Below are 26214 nucleotides of genomic sequence, written 5' to 3' on the forward strand. Positions count from 1 at the left end.
ATTGTCAGGGGTCTTTCTTTGTGCCAGGTGCCATATTTTCTGCTTACTGTGTTTAGTGGGTCTTCTGGGACCCAAGTGCCGGGCCTTGTGTTTTACAGATGCTTGATGTTTTGTCTTGTGTAAATAGTGTAGATTACTCCAGATTTGTAAAACATGAAAGGCAGAAAAGGAACTCTCAGAAAGTCACACAGGTTTATGATTTCAGATGTAAAAAGATATGGCTTCAATACAATCTTGTTTCAGGGATCATAACAAGGGAATACTGCTCTCAGGAGACCTGAAGAAGACAGGAGAAAGAGAAAGAGAAAGAGAAAGAGAAAGAGAAAGAGAAAGAGAAAGAGAAAGAGAAAGAGAAAGAGAAAGAGAAAGAGAAAGAGAAAGAGAAAGAGAAAGAGAAAGAGAAAGAGAAAGAGAAAGAGAAAGAGAAAGAGAAAGAGAAAGAGAAAGAGAAAAAGAGGAAAACGTGTTTTATCAAGCAAGTTACCACTATGAAAGAAAAAGATATATAATTATGAACTGAATGTGCATCTGCCAGAAAAGATACACAGGCTAAGAGATAATCAAATATATATTTTGAAACAAATTATTTCATTTTACTCTATTTTTATTTTGCCTGGTTTTAGAATCTGCCTTTTTTATTTTATTTTTTTTTTTACTGAACACTGCTTTACCTATATTTGAAAAAGAAAATTGCTGGTGAATAGAACATGTAGGAATAAAGACAGAGACTCAGGAAAGCAGAGAACTGCCACCCTGCTTTACATTTTGGTGAACTGGAGAACACATTATTTGTTGAAGTTGTTAGTACCACTCTTAGCATAAAGAGAGCAAGGGCACCACCTGCTGTTTTAGAAATGTATTTATTTGGGTCATTAAAGTTACTTTTCAAGTACTGCATTCAAAAACAGTCAGGCCTACTAAACAAGCTGTACTTCTTTAAGAAAGCTTTTTCCTGAAATTTAAGATTATGCAAGACAATTTTAACAAATTATGTGTTTGCAGTTGCCTGTTCACACAATGAACTGTACTGTAGCAACAAAGCTGGCCAAGAATGACTGAATATGGGATACTTACAGACTTTTGAAAGTAAGAAAGAATTTCACAATTGTTCTGCAATTGTATGTGGGCTCTTCCTCATGCTGGGCATCAAAATCCAGCATTCACAATATTTTCAGGAGATCTGATTTATATTCAATAACCACTGAAAAGTTTACTCATTGATTTAAGTAGAAACAGCATATCTAGCATTACAGAGGTTGAGGTCATTTTAAGAGCTGGAGGTTATGGAATAAATAATTCCTACTAGGTAAGTATGACATAAAACTATAGTTCAAATGTTTTTTGATTTATTTTTTTTTTCTTTTCCAAAGGACCTTGTTTCCAAAATGCTCCCATTTAAGGAAATACAGGTTAGTACACACCCAGCTGCAATGAGTAGTCCCTTTACCAGCAAAGGCAATTATTTTCTTATGCACAAATTTGATTCCAACATGCATGTAGGACTTGAAAAATCAACCATCTATCAGTTCTGAGGTGATTTGAACCAATCAAATTAAATCCCTAGCTGAGATAACCCCTTGGAGATAAACTGTAAAGTGCAATTAAGATGTCTGACCAGTAGCTTGGATCCTCTAAGATGGAGAAGGCTGAATGTCTGCCTCCTAGACAACAAGAATCACCCTCTGTTTGGAATCACCCTCTATTCTCCTCTTCCTCTGAAAAACATATAGCACTTTGGAAATCCCTGCACCAAGCTGATTGGACAGAAACACATTATTGTACTTCATAGGCTGGTAAAGGACTTTTGTGAGGACTGGTCATTTATAAATGAAAGGATCATCTGTCAGAACTCTTCCATGTGAGAAAGACTCAGAACTGAAGGAAATGGCCAATTTCTGTTCAGGGGTACTCAGTCATTTGGCCAGCCAACGTTCTCAAGGATTTTAAGTGAAAGTGAGATCAGAACAGCAGCAGCAGCAGCCTACCCATGAATTTGGGAAAACAATATGCAACATTAACAAAGTATGTGCTTTTGCCAAGGAAAAAGATATCACGGCCCATTTCCTCTTCAGACAACCTGAGCAAAGATTCACCTTCATTGCTTACAAGCAAAATTATATCAGATATTTTGATTTTCACCCTGTACAATTTAGTTCCATTTTGTCTAGAAAAATTCAAAGGAAGAGTGAAAAGAATCTGTATCTTGACTGCTTCCCATAAGCTAAAATGAAGTTTGAGTATTTCTGTAACACGTTAACATCAAACACATTTCAGTAACAGATGCATAATCCATGCTTTGTCTATCAGTACCAGTTCTTACACAGTAACAATTGAGGTGTCAGTACAGTGTCCTGCTTTCCCCTTTTGAAGATGCTTTGTACATCTGCAAGATGTGCAAAACAAAAATAATCTGTGATTGCATTAAGCTTGTGCATTTATTGGTGGCTTATTCAAAATTAATTCATTGCTGTAAATGAATGCTAATAACAAATTAGTAAAAACTTTTTTCTTTTCTTCTGCTTTTTTGTTTTTTACACAAATAGTTTTATTACAAACTTGAACTCTTAAGATATAATACACATTTAAGAAATTACACAAAGGCCTTGACATTTGCAAAAATCTTTTGGTATTTTCATGGTTATAGACTGTAAAACACCTTTGGATGCTGATGTGCTCAAACATTGTTATTGCTGCATAGAAATCCTTTAGAAATATTTTTGAGGCTACTTTGAAGATTTTTTTGGCACAATATTAACAAAATTAAGGCCTTATCCTTTTCAATATCAAGTCATTCAGTGTGTGAGTAGTGTTTAAAACCCTGAAAAACATTAAATACAGAATAAAGACTATAAGCTCAAAGCAGGATTTACTATAATAAACACAAATAGCTATTAACCTGGGTTCAGTATCTGCAACTTTGGCATTGAAATGACCTATGTAAAATGAACATTTCACATCATATTTTGGCATTTAACATCTAATTTATGACACTGAAAAGAAGAAAACTTTTGTAAGCTTCTTTTCAAAATGGTAAACTCAAAGCCTAATGGTTGATATCTATATAAATTACTATAATATTTATATATATATTTTTTCTTGATCATTGCTGGATCATTCTTTATTCCACAGGAAAGTTTGTTCTACTGCATAAAGAAGCTGCATAGTACCAACATAGCAGAAACACTTACTTGCCTATATGTGAACCCAATTTGGCAATCTCTTCCAGATGTAGTCCCATTAAAACCAATAGCACTAAGGACTACAACAGAAGCAAAGGTTTGCAGGATGGCAATCTATGCTTTGAAAAGATGGTTAACCACAGTCTGTAATCCCAAAACTCTTTTTTTTTTTTTTTTTTTTACATTAGTATTGCTTTGTACAGGAACAATAAGTACATACCCAAGAGTGTGGGATTTTGAGACACCTAAATAATGGTAACAACAAACTTATCTGGGGAAGAAAAATGAGTCTAAATATATAATACAAGAATAAGAAAGGGGAGTCAAACAGTATAAGGCAGAACTGCATACCTCCTAGCACCTTTGCATTTTTCTGGATGAATGCTGACTTTTTATTCTATCAGTGCATTGCATTTATATAAAAAATATATATTTTTTGATCAAAAGTGCCATTTGGCATGTCAACATTTGAAGCTTATCTTTGTTGTCTCTTTTCTTCTTCAGCAAGGACAGGGCCAGTAAAGCAGTGTGTGTTAGTTATGCAAGTTCCTAAAAGGCACTTTACTGTTTTCATATTGGACAACAATGAGGTACATATGATATATGTCTAGGCTTCATTGCTGTTAAACAAATAGCACCATATTGTGTGAAATTAGTTGAAATTCAAAAGTCATTATGTTTTTCTCATACAGACTTGACAACGGCTAACGTTTGAGCGCAGATCCCCTGCTTTCAAAGTTGACGGAGTCGGTTTCCTATTACAAATAAAGAAAAGGGAAGACCCATTAAAAACTGTTAATACAAACAGTCAGTTTTCAGGTTTACAATTTACAAGGCAAACTTTGCATGCCACCAAGTGCCTCTTCAAGCTGTGCTGAATTAAGAAGGTATCCCTAATTTCTTTGATTTCTTTGTTCACTCACAAGCCTAAACCACAAACTATCACAGGATTACCGACAAACATCGTCCACTTTCAGTTAATTTAGAATTCTGTCGCTAGGCTGAAGGTTTTCTTAAGCAGAAGGAACTACCTGCTTAGACAGAAGCTTGAAAACATGCTGAAATTTAGGCATTAAAATAAATAAATAAATAAATAAATAAATAAATAAATAAATAAATAAATAAATAAATAAAGTAAAGAAAAGAAAAGTTGGGCAAGGAAATGGGAGACATTTGACTATTTATGAGTTTCTGGTAATCCTTGTGACTGCAGAATAATGAAGACCAAGCAAAGGAAATGGTGTGTGTGAAGTGGTGTGATACAGAAAGACAAAACAAAATCTTTAGTGGTTAACATGTCATAAGGAGTTACTCCTAACAACCGGAAATAAAACATTTTCAGACAAAAGTGTGCTTCCATTTGACTTTTTTCTTGAGAAAGGATTGTGAGTGTATGGGACACTGAAGAGTACTTGTGGATTACAATAGCAGAACAGTTATCTTAATCTGGGGTTATTTTAGCAATTTGAGATAAAGTTTGTTGCCAGAAAAGGATATGAAGTTGAGACGTCTCTGAATAGAACTCAATGAATACAAACAATTGTAGTGCTGACTCTTCTAAATTTTCCTCTGACCTGCTTTCCTCCTTCCTAGGGAGCTAGTGCTCACTCCAGTGTTGGCACATGGGCTCTTTCAGTAGAAACTTTTCTTGATGATTAGATTATCACAGCCCCAGTGTTTGTCAGTCATGGTGCTCAACTTTTCCACCTACTTACTTGACAACTATTTTATAGACAAACAGTCAAAACTGGCTAATCAGCCTGCTTTGTTTTGGCTGAGACAGGCTGATGAGCATTCACATGTAGAAGACATGGACAGATAAAGGGTATGCAAAATGGCAGCCTGGACTTCTGTAGAAGAAGATGTTTGCCTGTGCTCCAGAGGAGTGCCTGCTAATCGGGTAAACTTTGCAGACCTGGGAACTCGTCTATACACTAATAGCTAATAAAATTTGGATGGAACAAATGAGACCACATTGAAAAATACAGTTATGTGCAGGAGTCTAGAACGAAGCCTACTAGCACTTAATTCCTGAAATTAGAACCTCAGCAGGACTGAAGAAATACCTAGGGTCTCTGCCTTTGCATTTTATTCAGACATACTTCTTCCATCATTGTGGAGAGGTAAACAATTTCTCAGCTCGCTTAGTTTCTTCCCTCTCCATGGTCAACGTCTGCATTAATTTCCTGTGTTTCTATTACAGGTTAACATTCACTAGAGAGAATGGTATAGTCTGAGTTGATTTCAATCAAAATTTCAGCCTATCCCAGTTACAATTCAACGAATACAGTCAAAATAGTGGAAATGCAAACATTTTAGATAATTCTGAAGAGTAAAATGCCAAGTGCAAATGGCAAATTGTAAACACCAATGTCTGTAAATACACTCGTTCACAAATGTGAATACACTCATTCATTCCCCCCCAAAACTACTACCATTTTTCCTTTTTGCTATGAAATCACTAACTGTACATAATAAGCATGCTGAGGTAGAGCCAGTACTTCAACCATGTATTACACTCAAACAATACTTCTGTTATTCAATGACAAGGTTTGACTGAGTCTCAAATACTGATAAATCAATCATGAACTTACTTGAACATCTCATTCCTCTCTATAGTGGCAAGCCAGAAGCTGTAAGCATTTGCATAATAATTGCAGGTGCCCCGGCCATGGCATTCAATGAAGGGAGCGCTACGGAACTCCTCTAGGCAGGAACCAGGAGATGCCAGGGCCTGGCCAGAGCCCTCAGCACCAGCACTGGTGTGCTAGGAAAGTGAAAAAAACATCAGTGAGAAAGGAACTTTTCGTCTCTTCTGCTGCAACATTTATTAACTCTTGCACAAATATTTCTTCACATGCCCTCCATGTCCTCTGTTGTGTCTGTCTGCTGTTTTGACCTTCTGCTCAGGGAAGAGCAAGAGGGCATAGCTGCAGGGCTCTTGAGGTGGCACCAGCCTGATTAGTTTAATGGCAGCACAACACACCACCAACACCAACCTCAGGGCAGCTCTATGCACAGAAATCTTTCAGGACTGACAGTAAGACCCAAGATATCCATGTAGTAGCCAAAGGGCATGGCCGTCTCTCAGGTCCATACCAGACCAGTATGGTTTATATCTGAATAGTTAAACCTAGTTCCTTCCCCACATCACAGTGACCTCTTTCCCACTGCCAAGTGCTCACACCTCTGGACCCACACTGTCTCAGATCATGCCCACACCACACCTGAGAGAGTGGCTGTTATAGGCTGTGAGCATGACAGCATGCTAACAACTAACCACTATGGAGAGCTATGGACTGGCTTTTCAGACCATTCCCTGGCCCTGTTTATTTTACTAGTATAGATACAGCTGAGGAAACGGCATGAAAGGCAGAAAATACGAGTTGAAAACTCAAGGCTTATTTATCAAAAAAATGGGAACAAGTATGGCAACACAACACTGCTGTACTCAGGAAGCTGATGCAGCATAGGAAGAACGGTAGACAATTATGCTTATTTGCTTCTTTATTCAACACTTGGATCCTTTGTTGGAGCTGCAAACAAGACAGCATGCTGTGTGCATTTCCCAAAAAATTAACAAGAAAATGCTATTGCATTATTCTCATTTAGTAATTAGCCCAAATCCTTTTAAAATCAACAGAAAGGGTAGAGGTCTAATGCCTTCCTGAGACCTAAACTGACAGAGTCAGGTATGAACTTTCCCAGAGCAGGAGTGTGCATCAAACACATAGTTTCTCAGCTCAGCGCACTTACCATGACAAAGGAGTAACCAATCCAAAGTGAACTCCAGCCTTCAGGACATGGTGGTATTTGAATTGTTTGACTGTGAACAGCTATTACCATAGCAGGGGCTTCACACACAGCGCATCTAGAAAGACCAAGATGCAAATGAGATACATGCACTCTACTAAGACTGAACTTTTTCTTTTTTTTTTTTTTTTTTTTCAGAAATTACTTTAATTAAGAAAGTTTGAATCAAAAATGTTGTCACCTTAAAAAGCAAGGCAAAAATCCAAGCATTTCATTTAGAAAAATACCTGTTTCTTTTTTGTTTCTCATTTACTTAGGGACTGCTTAAGAATCGAGTATTACTCATACTAGCCTTCCTAAGAGCTCAGAACAAGAGACTTATCTGAATATTTGAATGCATTTGTCTTTTGCTAGTCCCATTTGTACTGTTTCTTAAAGTGCTCTTAAAGTGCTCAATGTCGTGAACATGAGAGGCAAATAGCCTAACATTGCAACGCAGCGGGTATCACTTATAAAGTGGTCTACTGTGATCAGAGACAAATAACAGCAATTCATCATCCTAAACATAGCTCAGAGTGGCTTCCAGAGAGAAAGCCATCTCTGTGGAAAATGTCTTACAAAGACAATCGCTGCTAATCTAATGTAACACAGACTCTTCCCTATGCGTTTTCCTTAAAAATGGCTTTTATTTACATTTGTGGTCTTTATCTCCTGTAAGAGATTTCTAGCAATGTAACTGAATAACATACCTGAAAGCAACTCTTTGAAAGCTACACTGCAGCAGTTCTTTTGCTTCAGATAAATTTGTCGTGTCTCAGAACTGCTAGGTTACTGAATAATCCAAAGACCACTCATGACTTCACAGGAGAATTATAAGAAATGTGAGCTGGGTTGACAATTATGGTATTGAGGCTGGTAGTAAGGAATTCAATAGATACAATCATTTTTTTCTTGTACAACTCCTGAACTGGCTACTGCAGTAAGCAATGATGAAAATGATGCAAACCAAATACCTGGCAGTACACAGTCTGAATATTATTATCAAAGCTGTGAAAAAAAATAATAAATCAAGTGCAAAATGGATTAAGCTGGATTCTGGAAAATGCACAAAAGCAAAGGAATTCAGAATGAAAGCCTTCTATTTCTGACTTGTGAAGACTGCTTTCATACCTACTGCCTTCATCTTTAGCGCAGAAGCAAAACAGTTATTTTAGAAAAACATCAATGAAAGAGTAAGTTAAAAGAATGTAAAAGTTGCCTCTATTCTTGGAGCTCTGCTTTGCTTCAAGAGATTACTGGTATTTCAGTATACATGAAAAGAAGTCTCATGACCCAAGGCAGCAAGTAATACTTCTATGCCTTTTCAACTTTTGGTCAGGGGAAACTGTTAGTTTAAAGATTTCAGCTAGTAAAATAAATTAAAAGAATAGTCTTCTCAGATTCCTTGCTGGTTTTAAAAAATGTGTACAGCAATTATGTCACTCTTTGCCATGGCTAAAAGGAGAAAAACTCATATATCTAAATAAGCATAGATAATGTATATATATACAGATATATATACACCCCACACACACCTTTACATATATACATATACATTTTCATGGTATAAAAACTACTCCATATGCATAATAAAGCAAAATACTGCTAGTTACCTCATTGAGGAAAATTTTCCAGAGTGATAGTCAAAGGTGCAAAATGTTGGGTGCTTGACTATGGATGTCATAAAAGGAACATGAATTTCTATTGGTTGGTCATTTGAATCTTTCTGAAAGTCAAACCCTTTCCATTCATATCAAATTAACAACCAAAAATGTAAGACCAACAAAAACTGTAGTCACTTTTGAGAATCTTGGCCTCAATCTGCCCATCTAATTTTCAAGGCATATATATTTATTTGCCACTAAACCATTATTAGAGTACAGAGTACAACTACAGATACACAATGGATTCTACTATGCAAAATAAATATGAAATATTTTGCAGTACGATACGATGAAGCAGGTTTTTTGAACATATCAATATGTCAAGACTACAACCTTCAGATGATGTTAACTGTCCTTTCCCTTAGGTGGTATATACCAGCCTGAGGAAGCACTGCCAACACCCTCCATTCCTATCCACTTTATATGGCAGGAAGAGTAACCAAAATTGCTGATACACATTAGAAGCAATGATGGGAATCTTAGTAACACATAGATCTACTGATTATCATCAAAGTTTTTAGCTGGAGCTTCCTTTGTCAGACTCTTAATGACAGTGGTACAGTTTACCACACTTTTGCTCACCCCTCTGCCTTCAGCACTAGGCCTATTATGCCAGGATGTTTTTTTTGCTAGCAACCTTGAGATGGACCAGAATTTTAACATGTTGGATTGATGCACAACACTTACATCCAATATAAGTGCTATAATTTCTGCTAGCTGAGAATCTGGATTTATTGAAAAATAGATTAATGATTTTGCAACTGTTTCCTATAAGGCAGATAGTAGTGACTGTATTCAAGCAGTCTATCCAAAGCAATGCAAGAAGCCTGCCTGGCACTCTACTGTATGATAAATAATGCTACCATTTGCAAATGAAAGGAAACTGAGCCCTGAAAAGCTTCTAGCTATGGATAGTGAAAAAAAGAATTGTTTTGGACAGGAATTGTGAATAAATTCAGAACTTTTTCTCCTTCAATGTATATCACAAAACATAATTTCAAAGTAAATATTTTTGTTTAAATTAGACTCAAAACTGAATACCTCATTTGTTTGGGATTCCTCCAAGATGGATTTATTTTTGATCAAAGTCTAAACTGAATACATGTACTCTGAAGCATTTCACCAAAACAACTCAAACTTTAAATTTAAAGGGAGGAAATAAAAACATATAGAATACAAGTCTTTTGAAAGAAAATATGACTTTCACAGGCTTCCTCATTTTATGATACTGTACCTGCTGATGAATGGCCTGATATTTTCCCCAGTGATAGGAGCCATACTCATTGGCATGGGTTCAGGCGTGGACAACCAGTAGGAATAGTCATTCCTTGATGCAAAGTTACATACATTGTTGATATTGCAGAATAAGAAAGGCATAGTACTAAATTTACGAAGACAGCTTCCTGCCGTGCCTGAAATGTTAAGTCAAAGGTTGCTAGTTAGTCCATTTTTGCTAAAACATTGCCAGTTGCCCAATAAATATTTCAGTAGCAACTCCAAAACATTTTAAAACCGCATTTGCTTTGGAGGGCCCAGCTTTCTCAGAGGGAGTGACTTCTCTTAGTTTCAGAGTGAAGGAATAGGGCAAGGGAAGGAATAGCCTAATCTTTCCTGTAGAATCACAGAATAATGTAGATTGGACTAGATCTCTAGAGGTCTCCTGTCCTAACCCCTTGCCAGTTAGATCAGGTTGCTCAGGTCCATAGCCAGAGTTTTGAGTGTCTCCAAATAGAGAGATGCAACGTCCCTGGGCTCCTGCTCCAGTGGTTGAGCACAGCTATGGTGAAAAGTATTTTCTTTATATATATCACTGGAATATCTCATACTTGTGTCTATTGCTTCTTCTAGTATCACTGAGTTCCTCTGAGAAGAGTCTGAGCTCCACCTTTTCTATGCCCCCCTCCATTAGGTAGCTATAGACATCAGTAAAAGCTTCTCCTTAAATTTCAGTTACAGCTCAGCAAATTCAGTTCCACCAGACTGTTCATACTCCAGCCCCCACTAACCATCTTAGTAGTCAGCTCTTGTATTCACTCTGGTATATCAGTATTTTCCTTGTTCTGGAAGGCCCAAGTCCTAGGCACAATATATCAGACCTCATCTCACAACTGCCAAATAGAGGGGAAGAATCACTTCCCTTCACTTGCTGGTTGTACTTTGGCCAATAAAGCCTAGCAGTTTTGGCAGCAGGGAGGTGAGTAGTCGTTGCAAGGGCACACTGCTAACTCATATGCAATATGTTGCTCACCAGGACTCCCAGGCCCTTTTGTGTGATGCTGCTTTGTAGCAGTCTCTACTACTGCTACTGGAAATAGCAGTCAGTCTGTTCTGTGGCAGGGAGTTATTTCATCATAGGGATGCTACTTCACATTTGTCTTTACTAGACTTGAGGTTCTTCTCTCAACCCACCAATTTTCCATGCATCTTACCATCCACTTAGCCACCCATATCTCACTGATTTGTCTATATGCATCCTATGAATGACCATGCCAAAGGCTTTGATAAAACCTTTCTTAAATAAAATGACACCTATCCTCCTATAAACCAACCTATTATTTGTACCAACCCAGAGAGCATAAAGAACCAGCTACCCAAGAATAATTATACAGTTCTGTTCAATACAGTTTTACAAATGAAAGAAACGCTTATAATGAGTTTTAATTGAATTCTAATTTGGTCTCTACTTACCCAGATCTTGGCCATGTGCTCTTTCATTGCCTTGTACATAAAGCAAGGAGTAGCCATGATAAATGAGCCTTGTTCCCGAAGGACATAATGGTTCTTCAATGGTTTGACTATGTCTGGTAACAAGGAAGCCATGAGCAACAGATGCTGCACCTGGTGGGCCCATAGCCCCAGGCAAACCTTCAGGACCAGGTGGACCAGGGAATCCTCTGGGCCCTACAATACAGAGAATCTCCTTTTATCTCTACAGACACTGTCTGCTACCAGAGACTCAGGTAGCAGTGATCATTGATTCATTATTTGCATTGTTACTAAAATGCATTAGAGAGCATCTACAGACAAAAATATTTTGAATTCTAACAGGGCTGAAATTATACAGTAAGTAATGGAATCTCATTAATCGGTGTTTCCCAGCTAGTCATTAACATCAGAAAAAAACAAAAACAAAAACAAAACAAAAACTGACCTGTTCACAATATATCACAATTTTTAAAACTTATCTTTTGTGACCGAAGTTGAAACACTCAGATGTCAGTAAATTTGTGGAAGTAACAATATCTGCAGTGATATTGTGACTTTATTACTTATCCTTTGTCTCTCTTTCTCATCATAGAATGTTATGGTTTGGAAGGGACCCTTTAAGATCATCTAGTTCATTCCTCTCTTGCCCTGGTGAAAAGTCTTTCTCTGTCCTTCTTATGAGCCCCCTTTATATATGTATACTTACATATATAAATATAACGTACTATACTATATTACATATGTATAAATAATACAGGCATATAAATTTGGTAATGGAAGTGGAACTTCAGACAAAAGATTGATTCTGTGTGCAGGATAATGTTCTCCCCTTTGCAATGAACACTGTGGGGAATTTACAGCCTTTATATAGAAGGAAACAAAGATATTCCTTTTTTATCAATTGCAGGAAAGGGATAGATCTGCAGACACAGAGAAAGGCTTATATTAATATCACAAGGTCCTCAAGCTTGCCCAGTAGTACCTACAGGTGACCTTGATTTGTAGATTTACCAATGTCTCAAATGCTAATTTCTGTTGTATGATTGAGGGAGAAACATCTACAAAATTGTTCATTACTTATACTTGAAGCAAGCATTACTTCATTACTTGTAATGTAATGCAAACAGCAGACATTTCCTAGGTATCAAAACGCGTTTTATATGAAAGAATATACACAGACAGGTTTCCTTCTCTCTCAGTTATACCTCTCATTTTCAGTCCAGGAAAAGGGAAAGAGAAAGGGAAAGGGAAAGGGAAAGGGAAAGGGAAAGGGAAAGGGAAAGGGAAAGGGAAAGGGAAAGGGAAAGGGAAAGGGAAAGGGAAGGGAAGGGAAGGGAAGGGAAGGGAAGGGAAGGGAAGGGAAGGGAAGGGAAGGGAAGGGAAGGGAAGGGAAGGGAAGGGAAGGGAAGGGAAGGGAAGGAAAGGAAAGGAAAGGAAAGGAAAGGAAAGGAAAGGAAAGGAAAGGAAAGGAAAGGAAAGGAAAGGAAAGGAAAGGAAAGGAAAGGAAAGGAAAGGAAAGGAAAGGAAAGGAAAGGAAAGGAAAGGAAAGGAAAGGAAAGGAAAGGAAAGGAAAGGAAAGGAAAGGAAAGGAAAGGAAAGGAAAGGAAAGGAAAGGAAAGGAAACCGAGATTACATATTTTCACACCTAATCTATATTATTTTTCTAAGAAGTCTTCAAAAAACTCATGGACTTACCTGGGGGACCATAAGGACCAACTTCTCCTTTTTGCCCAGGTTTGCCATCAAACCCTGGACTACCGGGCGGTCCAGGTACACCTGAAGGTCCTGTCATCCCTGTTTAAAAAAAAAGAAATAGTTATTACTGGATGTTACTCCATGTTAATTCTGACTTTTTGTCTTTTGATACCGTGTACAGTGCTGTCACACCTCAGCACAGACTAAGCTCATTCAGATTCAGAGTGCATACTTCAATATCTAGAGGAAATATGTGGGTTACTGAAGGCAAAATAACTGTAGTAGAGAAGGGCAAAAAAAAAATAAGTAGTGTGTGTGTGTTTCTAAAACACTAGCATTTGCCTGGAATATGAAAAGGAAGGACAGCAATCTCTTGCTACTTGTTACATGACTCCTTCGAAAGAAGACCATAAAAAGTAGGGTCACGAACAGCAGGAAAATCAGTATTCTCTTAACTTCTTCTTCCCAAACAGGTTTTCAAACATATATTATGTCTTCCCTTCATCAGTTTCCACATCAGCGGATGCTCTGAGTACTATATAAACTCAGTAACTATGACTTTGCTAAAAATAAGCTGACACGATTGGCACCATACCAACCTTTCTGTGGCAGATGAGTAGCTTTAATTAGTCACAGCTGTCCTCTTAGTGATCACTCAAAAGGCAGTTTTCTGTTATTCTATGGAACTGACTGCTAGAGAACAGCAACAGATCCCATACAAGCAAACCATGCTGTGCTTAATCACTGAGATTATTTCACAGCTATTTCCTAATGGTCTTTGCAGGGTTTTAACTCTACTTTCTAGAACAAACTTACATATTGTATTAATTAGAAATAAAATATTAATTATATTCCACCATAGTTCTCCATCACCTTCTCATAAATATCCAGGAAGAAAGCTGTCCCTTAAAATCTTAATAGCTGAAGAATGCATGTGAGCTCTCACTCTCCATGCCCTGTCATTCTGAAGGACACATACCCTTGTGTCAGCATTTCTTTCACATAAGCTTTTGCTCCATTCCCTTATTCTCTGTGTCAAATTTTTGCAGTTCACCTTTTCTTTTAAATATTGCAATGTTTGGGCTAAGAGAGGAAGTCAAGAACTGCAGAACAAGGTTCCGCAGGGAGCACTTTCCACTCCAAGATCAAGGTGTTTTTCCTTAGGTTTGCTTTCTCTCAGAGATACACAGTAATTAAGTTTGGATTAAACACTAAAGACAGAAGACACTCAACCAAATACATTCTGGGGAATGATGCAGGTCATCCTGCTTACCACTGATCTTAGATACCTATGTGATGAGTACAGAGAGGAAGCTTATAAAAATCACAAGGAAGGCATCTGTTTCTGGTACTCCTTTGGATAAGCTTCAAAGAGAAGTACGCTCTTCCTCCTTGTCCAACATAATTTGAGCGGAGTATACAAAGCTGGGTATCATTATACCAAAAATATTCTAGTGTCTAGCCTGACACTGGCATATTTTTGCATTACTACTGGCAAATTACAAATTTTCTCACCTTGCTGTCCTTTGGGACCTGGAAGTCCTGGGAACCCTTTGAGACCAACTGGTCCTACAGGGCCAGGTAAACCAGGCTCTCCTTTGATAAGCTGAAAAGGACCTGGTGGGCCCGGTGGGCCTTGTAAACCTAGAAAATTAACAAAGCAAAACAAAACATATGTAAAGTGGCATAATTAAAAATAAATAAATAAATAAATAAATAAATAAATAAAACTGGAAAACAACGTTGCCTTCTACTACCATTTAAAGACTCTAATAATAATAATAAAAAAATCCTCAATATTGATTTTCAAGAAAAAAAAAACAATACTCCACCCAAAGCTACCCAATACTAAAACCTAATCTGAATATTTGGATGCTGATACCACGATATCTGTTTTCAGATTCTACCTTTTTGTGCCTAATAAAACCGTGGGAGGCGATGTACATTGATTAGTCACAAATAACCATTTTAACAACAACAAAATCTGGAAACAAAAAAAAAGTATGTCTTTGCATTATACCTTTAGATCCAGGAAGACCTTGGTCACCTCGCTCACCCTTAAGGCCTGGGAAGCCTGGAGATCCTTTTGGACCTGAAGTCAAAGGAAATGTTTACATGAGTATTGAATAATTTCTCTACTTGGAAGGACATATTCAGAATTATCATGGGTGAACTCATGATCATATAAGGGCCATGATTTTATTCAAACAAGTACTTTTAAACTGTTTTCAAGAACAAACATAAAAACAAATGCACTAAGTCACCAAAGAACTGGTGACTGAAAACAAATTTTTCTTAATTAATAATCTTTTTAAATTAGATTTTTTTTCTATTAGCAATTGCATTTTTTATACACAGAGTGTTTTCATGTATGTGATGGTGACAATAACAACAATTTAGTCAACAATGGAGATATATTGAACCCATGTTTCCTCAAATAACAAATAACACTTGCCCCTCCCACTCTCAAGAAAATCCTGATGGTTCTTGACTGGTAAGGTCCAAAAAATTGATTTTACGCCCATCTTCTAAAGCAAGTATGCACTTAAAATTGCCAAAGCAAGACAACAAGGAAACAGCAAAAAAAAAAAAAAAAACTTGAATAAAAATCCCAATATTCTTCTCATGTATTTTTTGACACAGCTTTCAATGTTCTGCTTGCATTACTTTGTAACACAGAGTCCACTTTTTTTTTTTTTTTTTGAGAGAGAGAGAGAGGAAGGATATGAAAAAACAATTTTTGCATGCTTTTTAGGGCAAAGTTTCTTCTCACCTGGAACTCCTGGAACTCCTGGAGGCCCTAGATCACCCTTTTGACCGATATCTCCTGGTAAACCTGGACTACCCTGTACAAAAGAGAAAGTGAAGCAAAGTTATCCTACACTATTACAATATAACTCTCAAATAGGCAATTTATTTTTGAAAATATATGAAAAACTAGTAAGAGGGAAGAATTAAGTTTAATGGTTCTTCTCTACAATTATTAGAGGAGAAGCTGCTCCTGCATGAACAAGTTTGTCACATTACTAAAGTATTTTTTGCCTTACAAAATACTAGATCAGAATAAGGTGTCTCACAAGTAATATAGGTAATATAAAGGTCTTCAACCATAGACCATACTGTTATGAAAAGCTTCACTAAGCACTGATTATTACAATTTAAAAAAATAAATTCAGTGCATCCCCAGAGGACGGTTATCCCCAGAGGATAATCACACAGGGTAATTCTAAACCACAGCAAACTTAAAAACTTCTACATTGACACATGGAATGAAATTAAATGTACTCAAGAATTCATAATCCTTTGAAGACTTTCATCTTTCAATAGGGCTAAAATACATAAGGACTTAAACTCTTCAAACATAATGTGAAATACTCCTCTGGCCTTCACTATTAAAAACTGCTCCACTGAAATTAATGACAAATTCATCATAGCTTCACTTCAAGGAAAATCAAACCTATATTTCTAAAGACACTATAAACAGTCACTTAACTGACGGCCAACATCCTTTTTTTCTTTTGTCTATTACATCGTGTGCAAAAAGCTTTTAAGAATACCTTAGAGTTTTCCCCAACAAATTGCTAACCCTAGTATGAAGCAACATGGCAATGAGAGTCTGCTATATAACATAGTGTAAAACATGTGGCGGTAAGAAACAAAGACCCTTTGCTACATAACCTGTTGGAGATGTGAATTAAGTACTCAGTGAAAAATAACACTAATGTTGGGAAATAATCTCATGTTACAATAGCAATAGAATGAACACACACAAAGGTGATTTTTCAACTGACTTGGATTAGATGTTTATATTAAGGTGAGAAGAATGACTCCCTACAAATGCCTAATTCTTTTCACTGCCTATAAAGGGAGAAGAGATGGCTAGCTCAAAAATGGATGTCAGCAGTAAGATTTCCAAAGCTAAACAAAAGAAATCCTATCCTTGGAGTGTTATTTCTTGAAGGAGTAAAACATTTTGTTCTGACCAAAGACAAGAAACAAAATCTTCTGGCATTTCTCATTCTTAAAAAACAGGTAGTCTTGGAGTAGAATATTAACCTGTGAAAAGCTTTAGAACTTCCCTCAAATTGTTGAATTACGGAAAGTATATGGGAATCACAGAATCACAGAATCACAGAATCACAGAATCACAGAATCACAGAATCACAGAACTGTAGGGGTTGGAAGGGACCTCGAAAGATCATCTGGTCCAAACCCCCTGCCAAAGCAGGTTCCTCAGAGCAGGCTGCCCAGGTAGGTGTCCAGACAGGCCTTGAATATCTCCAGAGAAGGCGACTCCACAAACTCCCTGGGCAGCCTGTTCCAGTGCTCCGTCACCCTAACCGTGAAGTTCTTTCGCATGTCAGTGCAGAACTTCCTGTGTTCTAACTTGCAGCCTATCCCCACAAACCACTGAGAAGAGGTTGGCTACGTCCTTCTGTCCCCCACCCCTCAGATATTTATATACACTGAGGAGATCCCCTCTCAGTCTTCTCTTCTCCTGGCTGAACAGACCCAGGTCTCTCAGCCTTTCCTCATAGGGAAGATGCTCCAGGCCCTGTATCATTTTTGTGGCCCTCCGCTGGACTCTTTCCAGGAGATCCCTGTCTTTCTTGTACCAGGGAGCCCAGAACTGGACACAGTACTCCAGGTGAGGCCTGACCAGGGCAGAGCAGAGGGGGAGGATCACCTCCCTTGACCTGCTGGCCACGCTCCTTTTAATGCATGCCAGGATCCCATTAGCCCTCTTGGCCACAAGGGCACAGTGCTGCCTCATGGTCAACCTGTCATCCACCAGGACCCCCAGGTCCTTCTCCTCAGAGCTCCTCTCCAGCAGGTCGTCCCCCAGCCTGTACTGATACATTGGGTTGTTCCTTCCCAGGTGCAGGACTCTACACTGACTCTTATTAAATCTCATTTGGTTTATTCCTGCCCATCTCTCCAGCCAGTCCAGGTCTTGCTGAATGGCAGCACAGCCTTCTGGCATGTCAGCCACTCCTCTCAGCTTTGTGTCATCGGCGTACTTGCTGAGGGCAGACACTATTCCCTCATTAAGGTCGTCAATGAAGATGTTATCTTGAAATAGAAATGAATAGAAATGAAATGAATAGAAAAAGAATGTTATCTTGAAATTTACTATCTTCATAACTACTATGATACAATGCTCTCTAAGACAGAAGGTGTCCCTTCTGACTCCTGGATGCAGAAAAGGTTGCAATAGATCTTTGCATTATCAAGAATCTGATCTTTTAAGTCCACTATCAGTATCTTGTTTTTTCACCAGGACCTTTTTCTTGAGTCTTCCTTCCTTATATACATTATGAATTGCTGAGTCATACTTACCTACTTTCTTATCCCTTCTTCCATAATTTTATTATTATTTTCTTAGTAGGACAGCGGAAATGACAAGTTAAAATACAGAATATATTTTCTACTGTGGAAAAAGAAGGCAGACACTCTGAGAGAGAAAGTATAGAGTACCATCTATTCTGTGTGTCTGCCCTATTTTTCTTAATTCTCCCTAATACACAGAAAAGGGACTGTTTTATATCAGGAAAAATGAAAAATATATGACAACAATGTATTAACAGCACTTCCTGCTTGTATTTCTAAATCAGCAGCTATATCTCATTACTTACAGTACAGAAAGTGCACTTTGTTTGAAAGGTTTCATATCATAACCAAGCAGTTTGGATATTTTCAGAAGGCAAGTTATTTTTAAATAAGCAACTTTTAAAATTAATTACTAATACATTTGCAGGATTTATGGATGTACTGCAGCCATCCTGTACTGTTAATACATTGTAAATTACTTTCTGGGTGTTGAATGTTATCATTCGTTGTCTATAAATGTCTTCTTAATAAGTTCACTAGCTCACTAGTTCACTAGATCATTGGTACGTAGCCTTCAAAGAGAGAGTTAAAATGTTTTGAAACTGACTTTACACTATCAACAGTAAGTCCAAAGGCACCTTGAGCATAAAGTATCATTATTTTGAAGAAGAAATATATCCATTAATTACAAGAACCAGGTTTCAACAAGTCTGGATAGTGTGCTGAAAGTAACTTACTGGCAGACCCTGGAAACCTGGATCACCTTTGACTCCTGGACCTCCAGGAGTCCCAGGCCAGCCTTCGCTCCCCTGCTCTCCTTTGGCCCCTTTCAGACCTGGTGGCCCTGGTGGCCCCATTGGACCTGGTAAACCTATAAACCAGAAGAGGAAGAACGTATTTAGTGGCAAAATTTGTTCTGTACAAAAGCAGTACCTGCAGGAGGATGAGCTGGCTCAAACTACAGATGGGCATAATTGAAGTAATTATAACAACATTTCAAGAAAATACGTAGGAATATCTGTTGCAGGGAGGTCTATATGAATACCCACCCACATGACTGGATATCTATCATTTATTTTGTCTGTAGTTGATGGAAAATAATGTAGAGAGTTTTACATGAGCTGAAAAACGTATTGTATGTTCTCAGGTGTGAATGTGCTAGAGACTTACTACAGCTCTACTCTACTTTCCTCATTAACCACTAGCATAGAGTACCTGCCAAGGTAAGGCCACACTGAGCTATTTTTAAAGACATTGACACACCAGGACATAGGAACATGCAGCTATGGTTGCCCCACAACAGTAAATAAAGCTCAGAGGAAAACACATGAAAATAGGAGGGCAAGGTTTTCAATGTCAGAAAGACTTCTGGTCAAAACAAACACCCTGAGGACATCATATCTGTCTGTTGCAGGACATGATGCCAAGCTGCCTATGAATGACAGCTTTTGCCTGGTCTCTGAGAAGAGGAGAAACAAGGATATGAAATATTGATTATATTATAAATAGACCTGTTTAGCATTGATTAACAGAGATTAATACCAAAGAAGAATAATTACCTGGAAGGCCAGGTTGGCCTTGGGGTCCTCTGTCTCCTTTAGGGCCCTCCATTGCAATTCCTGGTAGTCCAGGAAGACCTTGGTTGCCTTTAGGGCCTGGTGGACCAGCATATCCTGGTTCTCCTTTTAGACCTGGTATCCCCGGACTTCCTGGGGATCCTGGGAAACCCACATCGCCTTTCGCACCTATTTTGAAACAACCCCCAAAACTTGATTAGAGAAAGGATTACCATCAATGAAAGCTTCTGTCTTATTGTCCACTCATAGTAAGCTTTTTTACTTAAGAAATTATAGACCTCACCTTTACATATTCGCATTAAAATGCAAAACTTCAGGAAAAGTGTGTTATCCTTTATATTATTGACATAAAGTGAGGGGTAAAGAGTAGGTTAACTGACAGACCTTTTGTTAACTAAACTGATTATTGGACTATTTTCATTCACTATAAAAATAAATGAACATCTCTGTCAGCCCTTCACAAGGAACAAAGCCCTCAAATCCTTATTCTGTTACAATTATTATTGTCATATGCGAGTCATGGATGTTTTGCTTAGGTAAGTACACAGACTTGCTCTTGGAGAAGAAGAGAATTTGTTTACTAAGATCTAGATTTGAAAACTTAGTATTTATTTTCAAGCTTGTACAAATAGTAAATATTTGCAATTTAGTTGAATTTTCGATCATGATTGAAGAAAAATAATATATTTTATACAAGCTAATCTATACGAGAAATAAAATGTATAAAGAACACTTTCCCAGCTCTTCGCCTAAACAGAATGGGGTCTTTAAATCCTGGACTTGCTTTTTGGAACTACAATACTTCTGGAACACAAATGATGTCAGTTGTATATATATTTACTCTAAGACCAGTTCTCTTTAAATGAGCTGTGCTAACAAAATGGAAGAGATGAGTGGGGTCGGAAAAGTGGTTTCATAGTCTAGCATTTTACTTGCCTTACTGAGCTGTGAGTTTGTGTCTACTGCAGTCTAGTATCTAGGACATACTTATCAGGTAGAATGGAACATGGTGCATACAGACACCTTGGACAAGCATGGACTCAAGCCAATCAAGTCATTCACAGTGTAGTGACAGATCTGTGAAGACCAAAAGTGGTCTTCAAATTGTCATAGCTATGTGCCTGTACTCAAGCTAGTAAGTCCTGAGTCTAGTTATAACAGTTTTCAGTAAGACCACACTTGGTCTCTTATTTTTGGCACCTCTGCACCATGCTCCTGTGCATAGTTTAGACATGCTCCACTGAGCTACAGAGAACACCTATTTTAGCAACAAATATGATTGCATCAGAGCTGTACAACAGACTCGGGTAAAAAAAATAAAATACTGTAGTATCTTGGCAACAAAATTATTGTCTTTAGCTATCTAGTGCATAAAGCTTCACTAGACTTTGATTCTTATAAAATTAGTAGGAAAACATAAATACTTGGAATCAAAAGCACAGCACACAAATAAGGGAGTTATTTATATTACCTCATCACAGCACAGCTTGCAGTAAATTCCACACTATTAATAATTACCTATTTTAGGGCATATCTAACTCATGTCCAAGATGCTTCCACTGTAACAGAAATTAGTATTTGAGCCTCTGAGTTTCTGCCTGCTCTGAAAAGGTATAGCATGTAAAATAATGAAGCATAAAGTATGTCTGAATGACAATTATATTTGTAGTATGTTGGAAGGGAGGTTAGCTGCTTGTTTAAAGAAGTTTTACCTTTGTCTCCCTTTGCACCTGGAGATCCTGGAAATCCTCTACCTGGAAAACCTGGAATATAAAGGCAGCAAAAAATGAGAAGACAGAACTACAGTTACATTTAAACTAAACAAACAAAACTCCATTCAGCAAATATAAAATCTAAGTGGTTTAGAAAAAAGTTCTTCAGGGCAGAGACTGTTACATATTGGTAATGCTTTTAGTACAATGGGTAATTCATGATTGAAAATTCTACACTGAGGAAAGACAAGATATTATGTCCCAGCTAACTTGCAAAATGAAATTCCAAAACATATATTTTCTTTAAAGTATTACCAGCTTTTGTGAAAGAAATTCTTTCACGATCACACCGATTAAACACAGTTTAATCAGTGTAATCTATATAATCCACTTTATAAAGATGGATGATAGTCTATAGTTTGCAAGACATTTGTAAAGGTTCCAGTCCAAAGAATCTCAAAACCAGCACACCCTTCTCCCAGCTGCTCTTGTGTAGTCTGTCTGTGTGTTTTTGTACCACATCAACGTAACATGACAGTCACAGTACCTTGTTCACCCTTTGCGCCAGCAGCACCCGGAATCCCATCATAACCTGGTTCACCTTTCTGACCAATGGAACCAGCAGGACCCGGAACACCAGGTTCACCTGAAAAATCATCACCATATTCATTGCAACTATGAATCATCATTTCTTTTTTTTTTACTTTTTTTTTTTTTTTTTTCTCTAATGAAAAACTTAACCTGTTCTTTCTTCTGCTCCCACAAAGACCAAATATTTATTGCATAATGACCGAAGTGTGACTTTTCTCTGAGCTTACTTCTGAATTAAATTAGTGTGAGACAGGGCTCAAGTACTACAGATTTTCATATAGTTAATTATCACACATCTCAGTGAGTTTAGAGCATAGAAACTCCTGCAAATACTTGTGAATAGCATGGTCCATGTCCAATGAGATGATGTATCCTTCAGCCAGTAAACTAAGAATACAAGGTTCAATGTTCAAAAATGTTGTTATAGTCCTGACAACAATGGAATTACTCTACTCTCTCTTTAACATCTGTGGCTATAGTAATAACCAGTCTTGAGGAAGGTAGTAATATCTCTTCCACTAACACTACAAAAGAAGTACTAGCCCTATACTACACTGACTCAGATTTACTTGGGAAACAGCATAGTGTTTTGTTCACTTATGAAATGAACAAATCTAAGAGGAAACATCTGAGCCAGAATGAAGGTAGTAGATCATGTTATTTCTTTGAGATACGGCTTGGAGATAAACAATACTTTAAGTAGCATTTAGTATTTTATATGTCTTTTCTACCTGGTTCTCCTTTTAAACCTGGGATGCCACTTAAGCCAGGAAGTCCTTTTTCACCCTTTTCTCCATGGCGGCCAGGGCTCCCTAAAAAAAAGCAAGAAGACATCAGAAATATCCAGCATATGAACCTGTAAGTTTGACAATAACTTTTGCACTGCATTTTCTGTTGTATTAACTCAAGAACACTTACCTGGAAATCCTGCCATGCCAGGAGATCCTTTGGGACCTGGGGCACCTGGTATTCCTGGAATTCCTATATTTCCCTTTTCACCTTTGTCTCCAGATAAACCTGGACTACCCGTTCTTCCAGGTTCTCCCTAGAAGAAGCAGCACACATTATAAAATCCACACATTAATTGTGAAACACCTTTTACTATTTGAAAATGGTAGATGTAACCCCCTCTTATCTTTTGGACTTATAAAGAATTTCACTCTTTTTTCCATTTAGAAACGAAACAATTTAAGATTAAATTTAGCACTATCAGAAGTACTGACTCTTTAGAAATTGCTTAATAACTACATATGAAAATGACAAGTCTTCTCTGCATCTTTGTAATAGATTTTACAAAGGCTTTTCCAAATTAGCCTCATAACTTACTACACTTAATCATCTTCAAAAAAATCTCTTCTAAATCTTCAGTAAATTTGCTACCAAGTAACTAAGTTTTATTTTTACTTATAAATTCAGGATTAGTGTCATTGTATAACTAGGAAAAGCAATGTGAAACAAATGAGAATCCTATTAGAATAGTATTAGAAGTGAAATTAACTTTACAGACAGTATTAATACAGTTGTATTTCCACTCATATTTGAGCATTTTATTGTGAATCTGAAAAAAGTGATATCTTAAAAATGTATTTACTGTATTTCAGTACACCTATTTACTCTGTTTGCATGAAGCCCATTTCATTTTATTTCCTTAACGTTTTTAAAAGTTCTTCCCCTCCCCCAAATTTCTAGCAATGTAAATTTAGTATGAGCTAAAGAGACAGAATAAATGCGAATGCTGAACACAATGGTCCCACCAAACAGAATGCATCTAAACCTGTGCATATACACACCATTCAAATTTCTCATCAAGTATTTAAATGAGCATAATAGAAAATAGAGATTACATAGCTTAAAGGCCAAAGGCATCTTTTCAGATAAGATACTCAGCAGAGACAAGACAATTAAATCCCTAGGGGTGTAAATACCTTCTCACCAGGAGACCCTGGAAAGCCAATTCCAGGAAAACCTGCTGCTCCTTTGTCTCCTTTTTCACCTTTTTGCCCAGGGAACCCTGGTGTGCCTGGTGAACCTGGTACTCCAGGCAGACCCTTTTCTCCAGGTGTTCCTAGTAAAAGAAAAGGAAAAATGTGTGTTTCAGAGCTGGTGGCACCTTAGCAGTGTTGCCAATGTTTTTTCAGGGTTGCCTTAGCTACTTAGAGCTAGAAAAACAAAGCAACTCCCTACAATAGCTAATAAATTCACTTTTGAGATTTACCATCTAAAGGGGTCTTTTTATGGGAAGATAAGCTCTCCTGATAAAAGAAGGTTATAATCTTGGATTAATAGTAAACAGAACTGTTGCTAAAAATATTATTTGTCTAAAAGTTGATGTTGATTTCACAAATGTCTACCAAGACAAGCAGTGACAAAGGAACTCTGCCGTAGCAGTTTTTTTCTGTTCCCCACCCCCACTTCAGTCTTCTGTCTTTGATTTCCTAAATACATTAGGCACAAGACCATCTGAATGGAGACAAAGTTCTCTTATTGAGATATATGTTCTTCTCCATTCCCCTCCCCAGCAACACTCCTCTCAGAGCATTACAGTTTATCAATAATGTGCAATGCACTGGAACTCACAGAGCTTTTTAAAAAGGGGAAAATACACAAGAAGCTTAAAGGACTTCACACTTTAGCAGAGGCAGAGACAGAGACGGGCAGACAGGCAGAGATCACTTGAAAAACTGCCTGCTTGCAACAAAAACACAAATCTGACATATGTCCTTTCTTTGAGGTGCACAAATAATCATTTTACATTTGTCTAAAGGACGCACATGTAGAAAGTTAGGAAGCTATTTAACGTGAATTATTTGTATATCATAATAAGATTAAAAAAGCAGTGTTCCCAAGGCCTACAGTTCAAGCACTGTAAATATTGCAAACAGTTAGTAGATCAACACCACCTAATATTCTAGATAGGCCTGTAACAATGCTCCAGATTAACTTGAAGAAAAAAATAAAAATAAAAAATCCCAGCAATCAGTACCTGGCAAACCCATTTCACCAACTGATCCTTTTTGTCCTGGAATTCCTGGTTCTCCTGGGAACCCTGGGGGGCCCTGATCACCTTTTGGTCCTAGAGACAGCAGAGAAATTAAGAGTCCAGATAGTTAATGTCATTTAAGATACCTGGTTAACACTATCTCCTTTTGCTAGCTTCCGACATACCTGGATGTCCTGGAGTACCAGGTTCACCATCCTTTCCTGGAATTCCTGGTTCTCCATACTCCCCACGTAACCCCTTTTCTCCTGTTGGTCCATGGTCCCCTGGACAACAATAAAACAAACACTGATCAGTTTTATCAAAATTTACTGTAATGTCATATAATAATCCTTCTAATTACTTTTTTTTTTTTTTTTAATCTCTGTTGCTTCTCTGCTTAACAAGGGAATGGCTGAATTCAAGCTTCATACATTGTACGGCAGAGTGAAACTTGAGCAACAACTCTCCACTCAAGCCAGCATTGAAGGAAGGCTACAAACTGATAAATTTTGCAGGTGTCTGCACAGATTACAAGACAAATTATATTTTTAAAAGAAACTCAGTGTTTTGCAAACTTATGTTTGAGTTAGATTAATGAGTTATTTCTGAAGTGCCAGACAATATCAGGTGTTAACAAAAATGATTGATTTGACTGTTCTGCTGTTTATGTAGGTAAACGTGAGCCACCAGTTCACAGGCAGAATTTTTCCGTTTCTTCAGTTCTATTTAATGTTAAAGCAACTTCATCATTCCAGAAGGCTCTATCTCTTATTCTGCAGCATGCCTCTTCTCCAACCGCAATGTTCAAGCTTTCTGGTTATAATCCTTTTTGTTAGTGTTGTATCTAAATGCTGGACAATACGTTACTGAAGATAGGTAGCTGAATGCTTTTAAGTAAGAGGATTTATTAAAAAAAAAAAAATCCCAAGATGTCCAAACCCAACCTTTTTTATTAAACATTACCATTCCATTAAAATACTCTATTTT

General features: G+C 37.4%; 1 protein-coding gene across 2 annotated transcripts in view; it reads right to left on the bottom strand.

Annotated features, from left to right (window-relative positions):
- Positions 1–844: 844 nt before the first annotated feature.
- Positions 845–26214, bottom strand: part of COL4A1 (collagen type IV alpha 1 chain) — a 128089-nt gene continuing 102719 nt past the window's right edge. For both annotated transcript variants that reach the window (XM_032192592.1, XM_032192582.1), the window contains 18 exons: positions 25413–25511; positions 25231–25320; positions 24173–24312; positions 23166–23292; positions 22979–23059; positions 22204–22302; positions 21657–21707; positions 19927–20112; positions 19105–19238; positions 15810–15882; positions 15057–15128; positions 14552–14680; positions 13037–13135; positions 11324–11536; positions 9870–10047; positions 6936–7050; positions 5774–5946; positions 845–3934 (listed from right to left, as the gene is read on the bottom strand). In XM_032192592.1, the coding sequence (XP_032048483.1) occupies positions 3853–3934; positions 5774–5946; positions 6936–7050; positions 9870–10047; positions 11324–11536; positions 13037–13135; positions 14552–14680; positions 15057–15128; positions 15810–15882; positions 19105–19238; positions 19927–20112; positions 21657–21707; positions 22204–22302; positions 22979–23059; positions 23166–23292; positions 24173–24312; positions 25231–25320; positions 25413–25511 (2141 nt within the window). In that variant the 3' untranslated portion in view covers positions 845–3852. The remainder of the gene's footprint in view (positions 3935–5773; positions 5947–6935; positions 7051–9869; positions 10048–11323; positions 11537–13036; positions 13136–14551; positions 14681–15056; positions 15129–15809; positions 15883–19104; positions 19239–19926; positions 20113–21656; positions 21708–22203; positions 22303–22978; positions 23060–23165; positions 23293–24172; positions 24313–25230; positions 25321–25412; positions 25512–26214) is intronic.

Source organism: Aythya fuligula, chromosome 1, assembly GCF_009819795.1.
Source record: "Aythya fuligula isolate bAytFul2 chromosome 1, bAytFul2.pri, whole genome shotgun sequence".
NCBI classification, from domain to species: Eukaryota; Metazoa; Chordata; class Aves; order Anseriformes; family Anatidae; genus Aythya; species Aythya fuligula.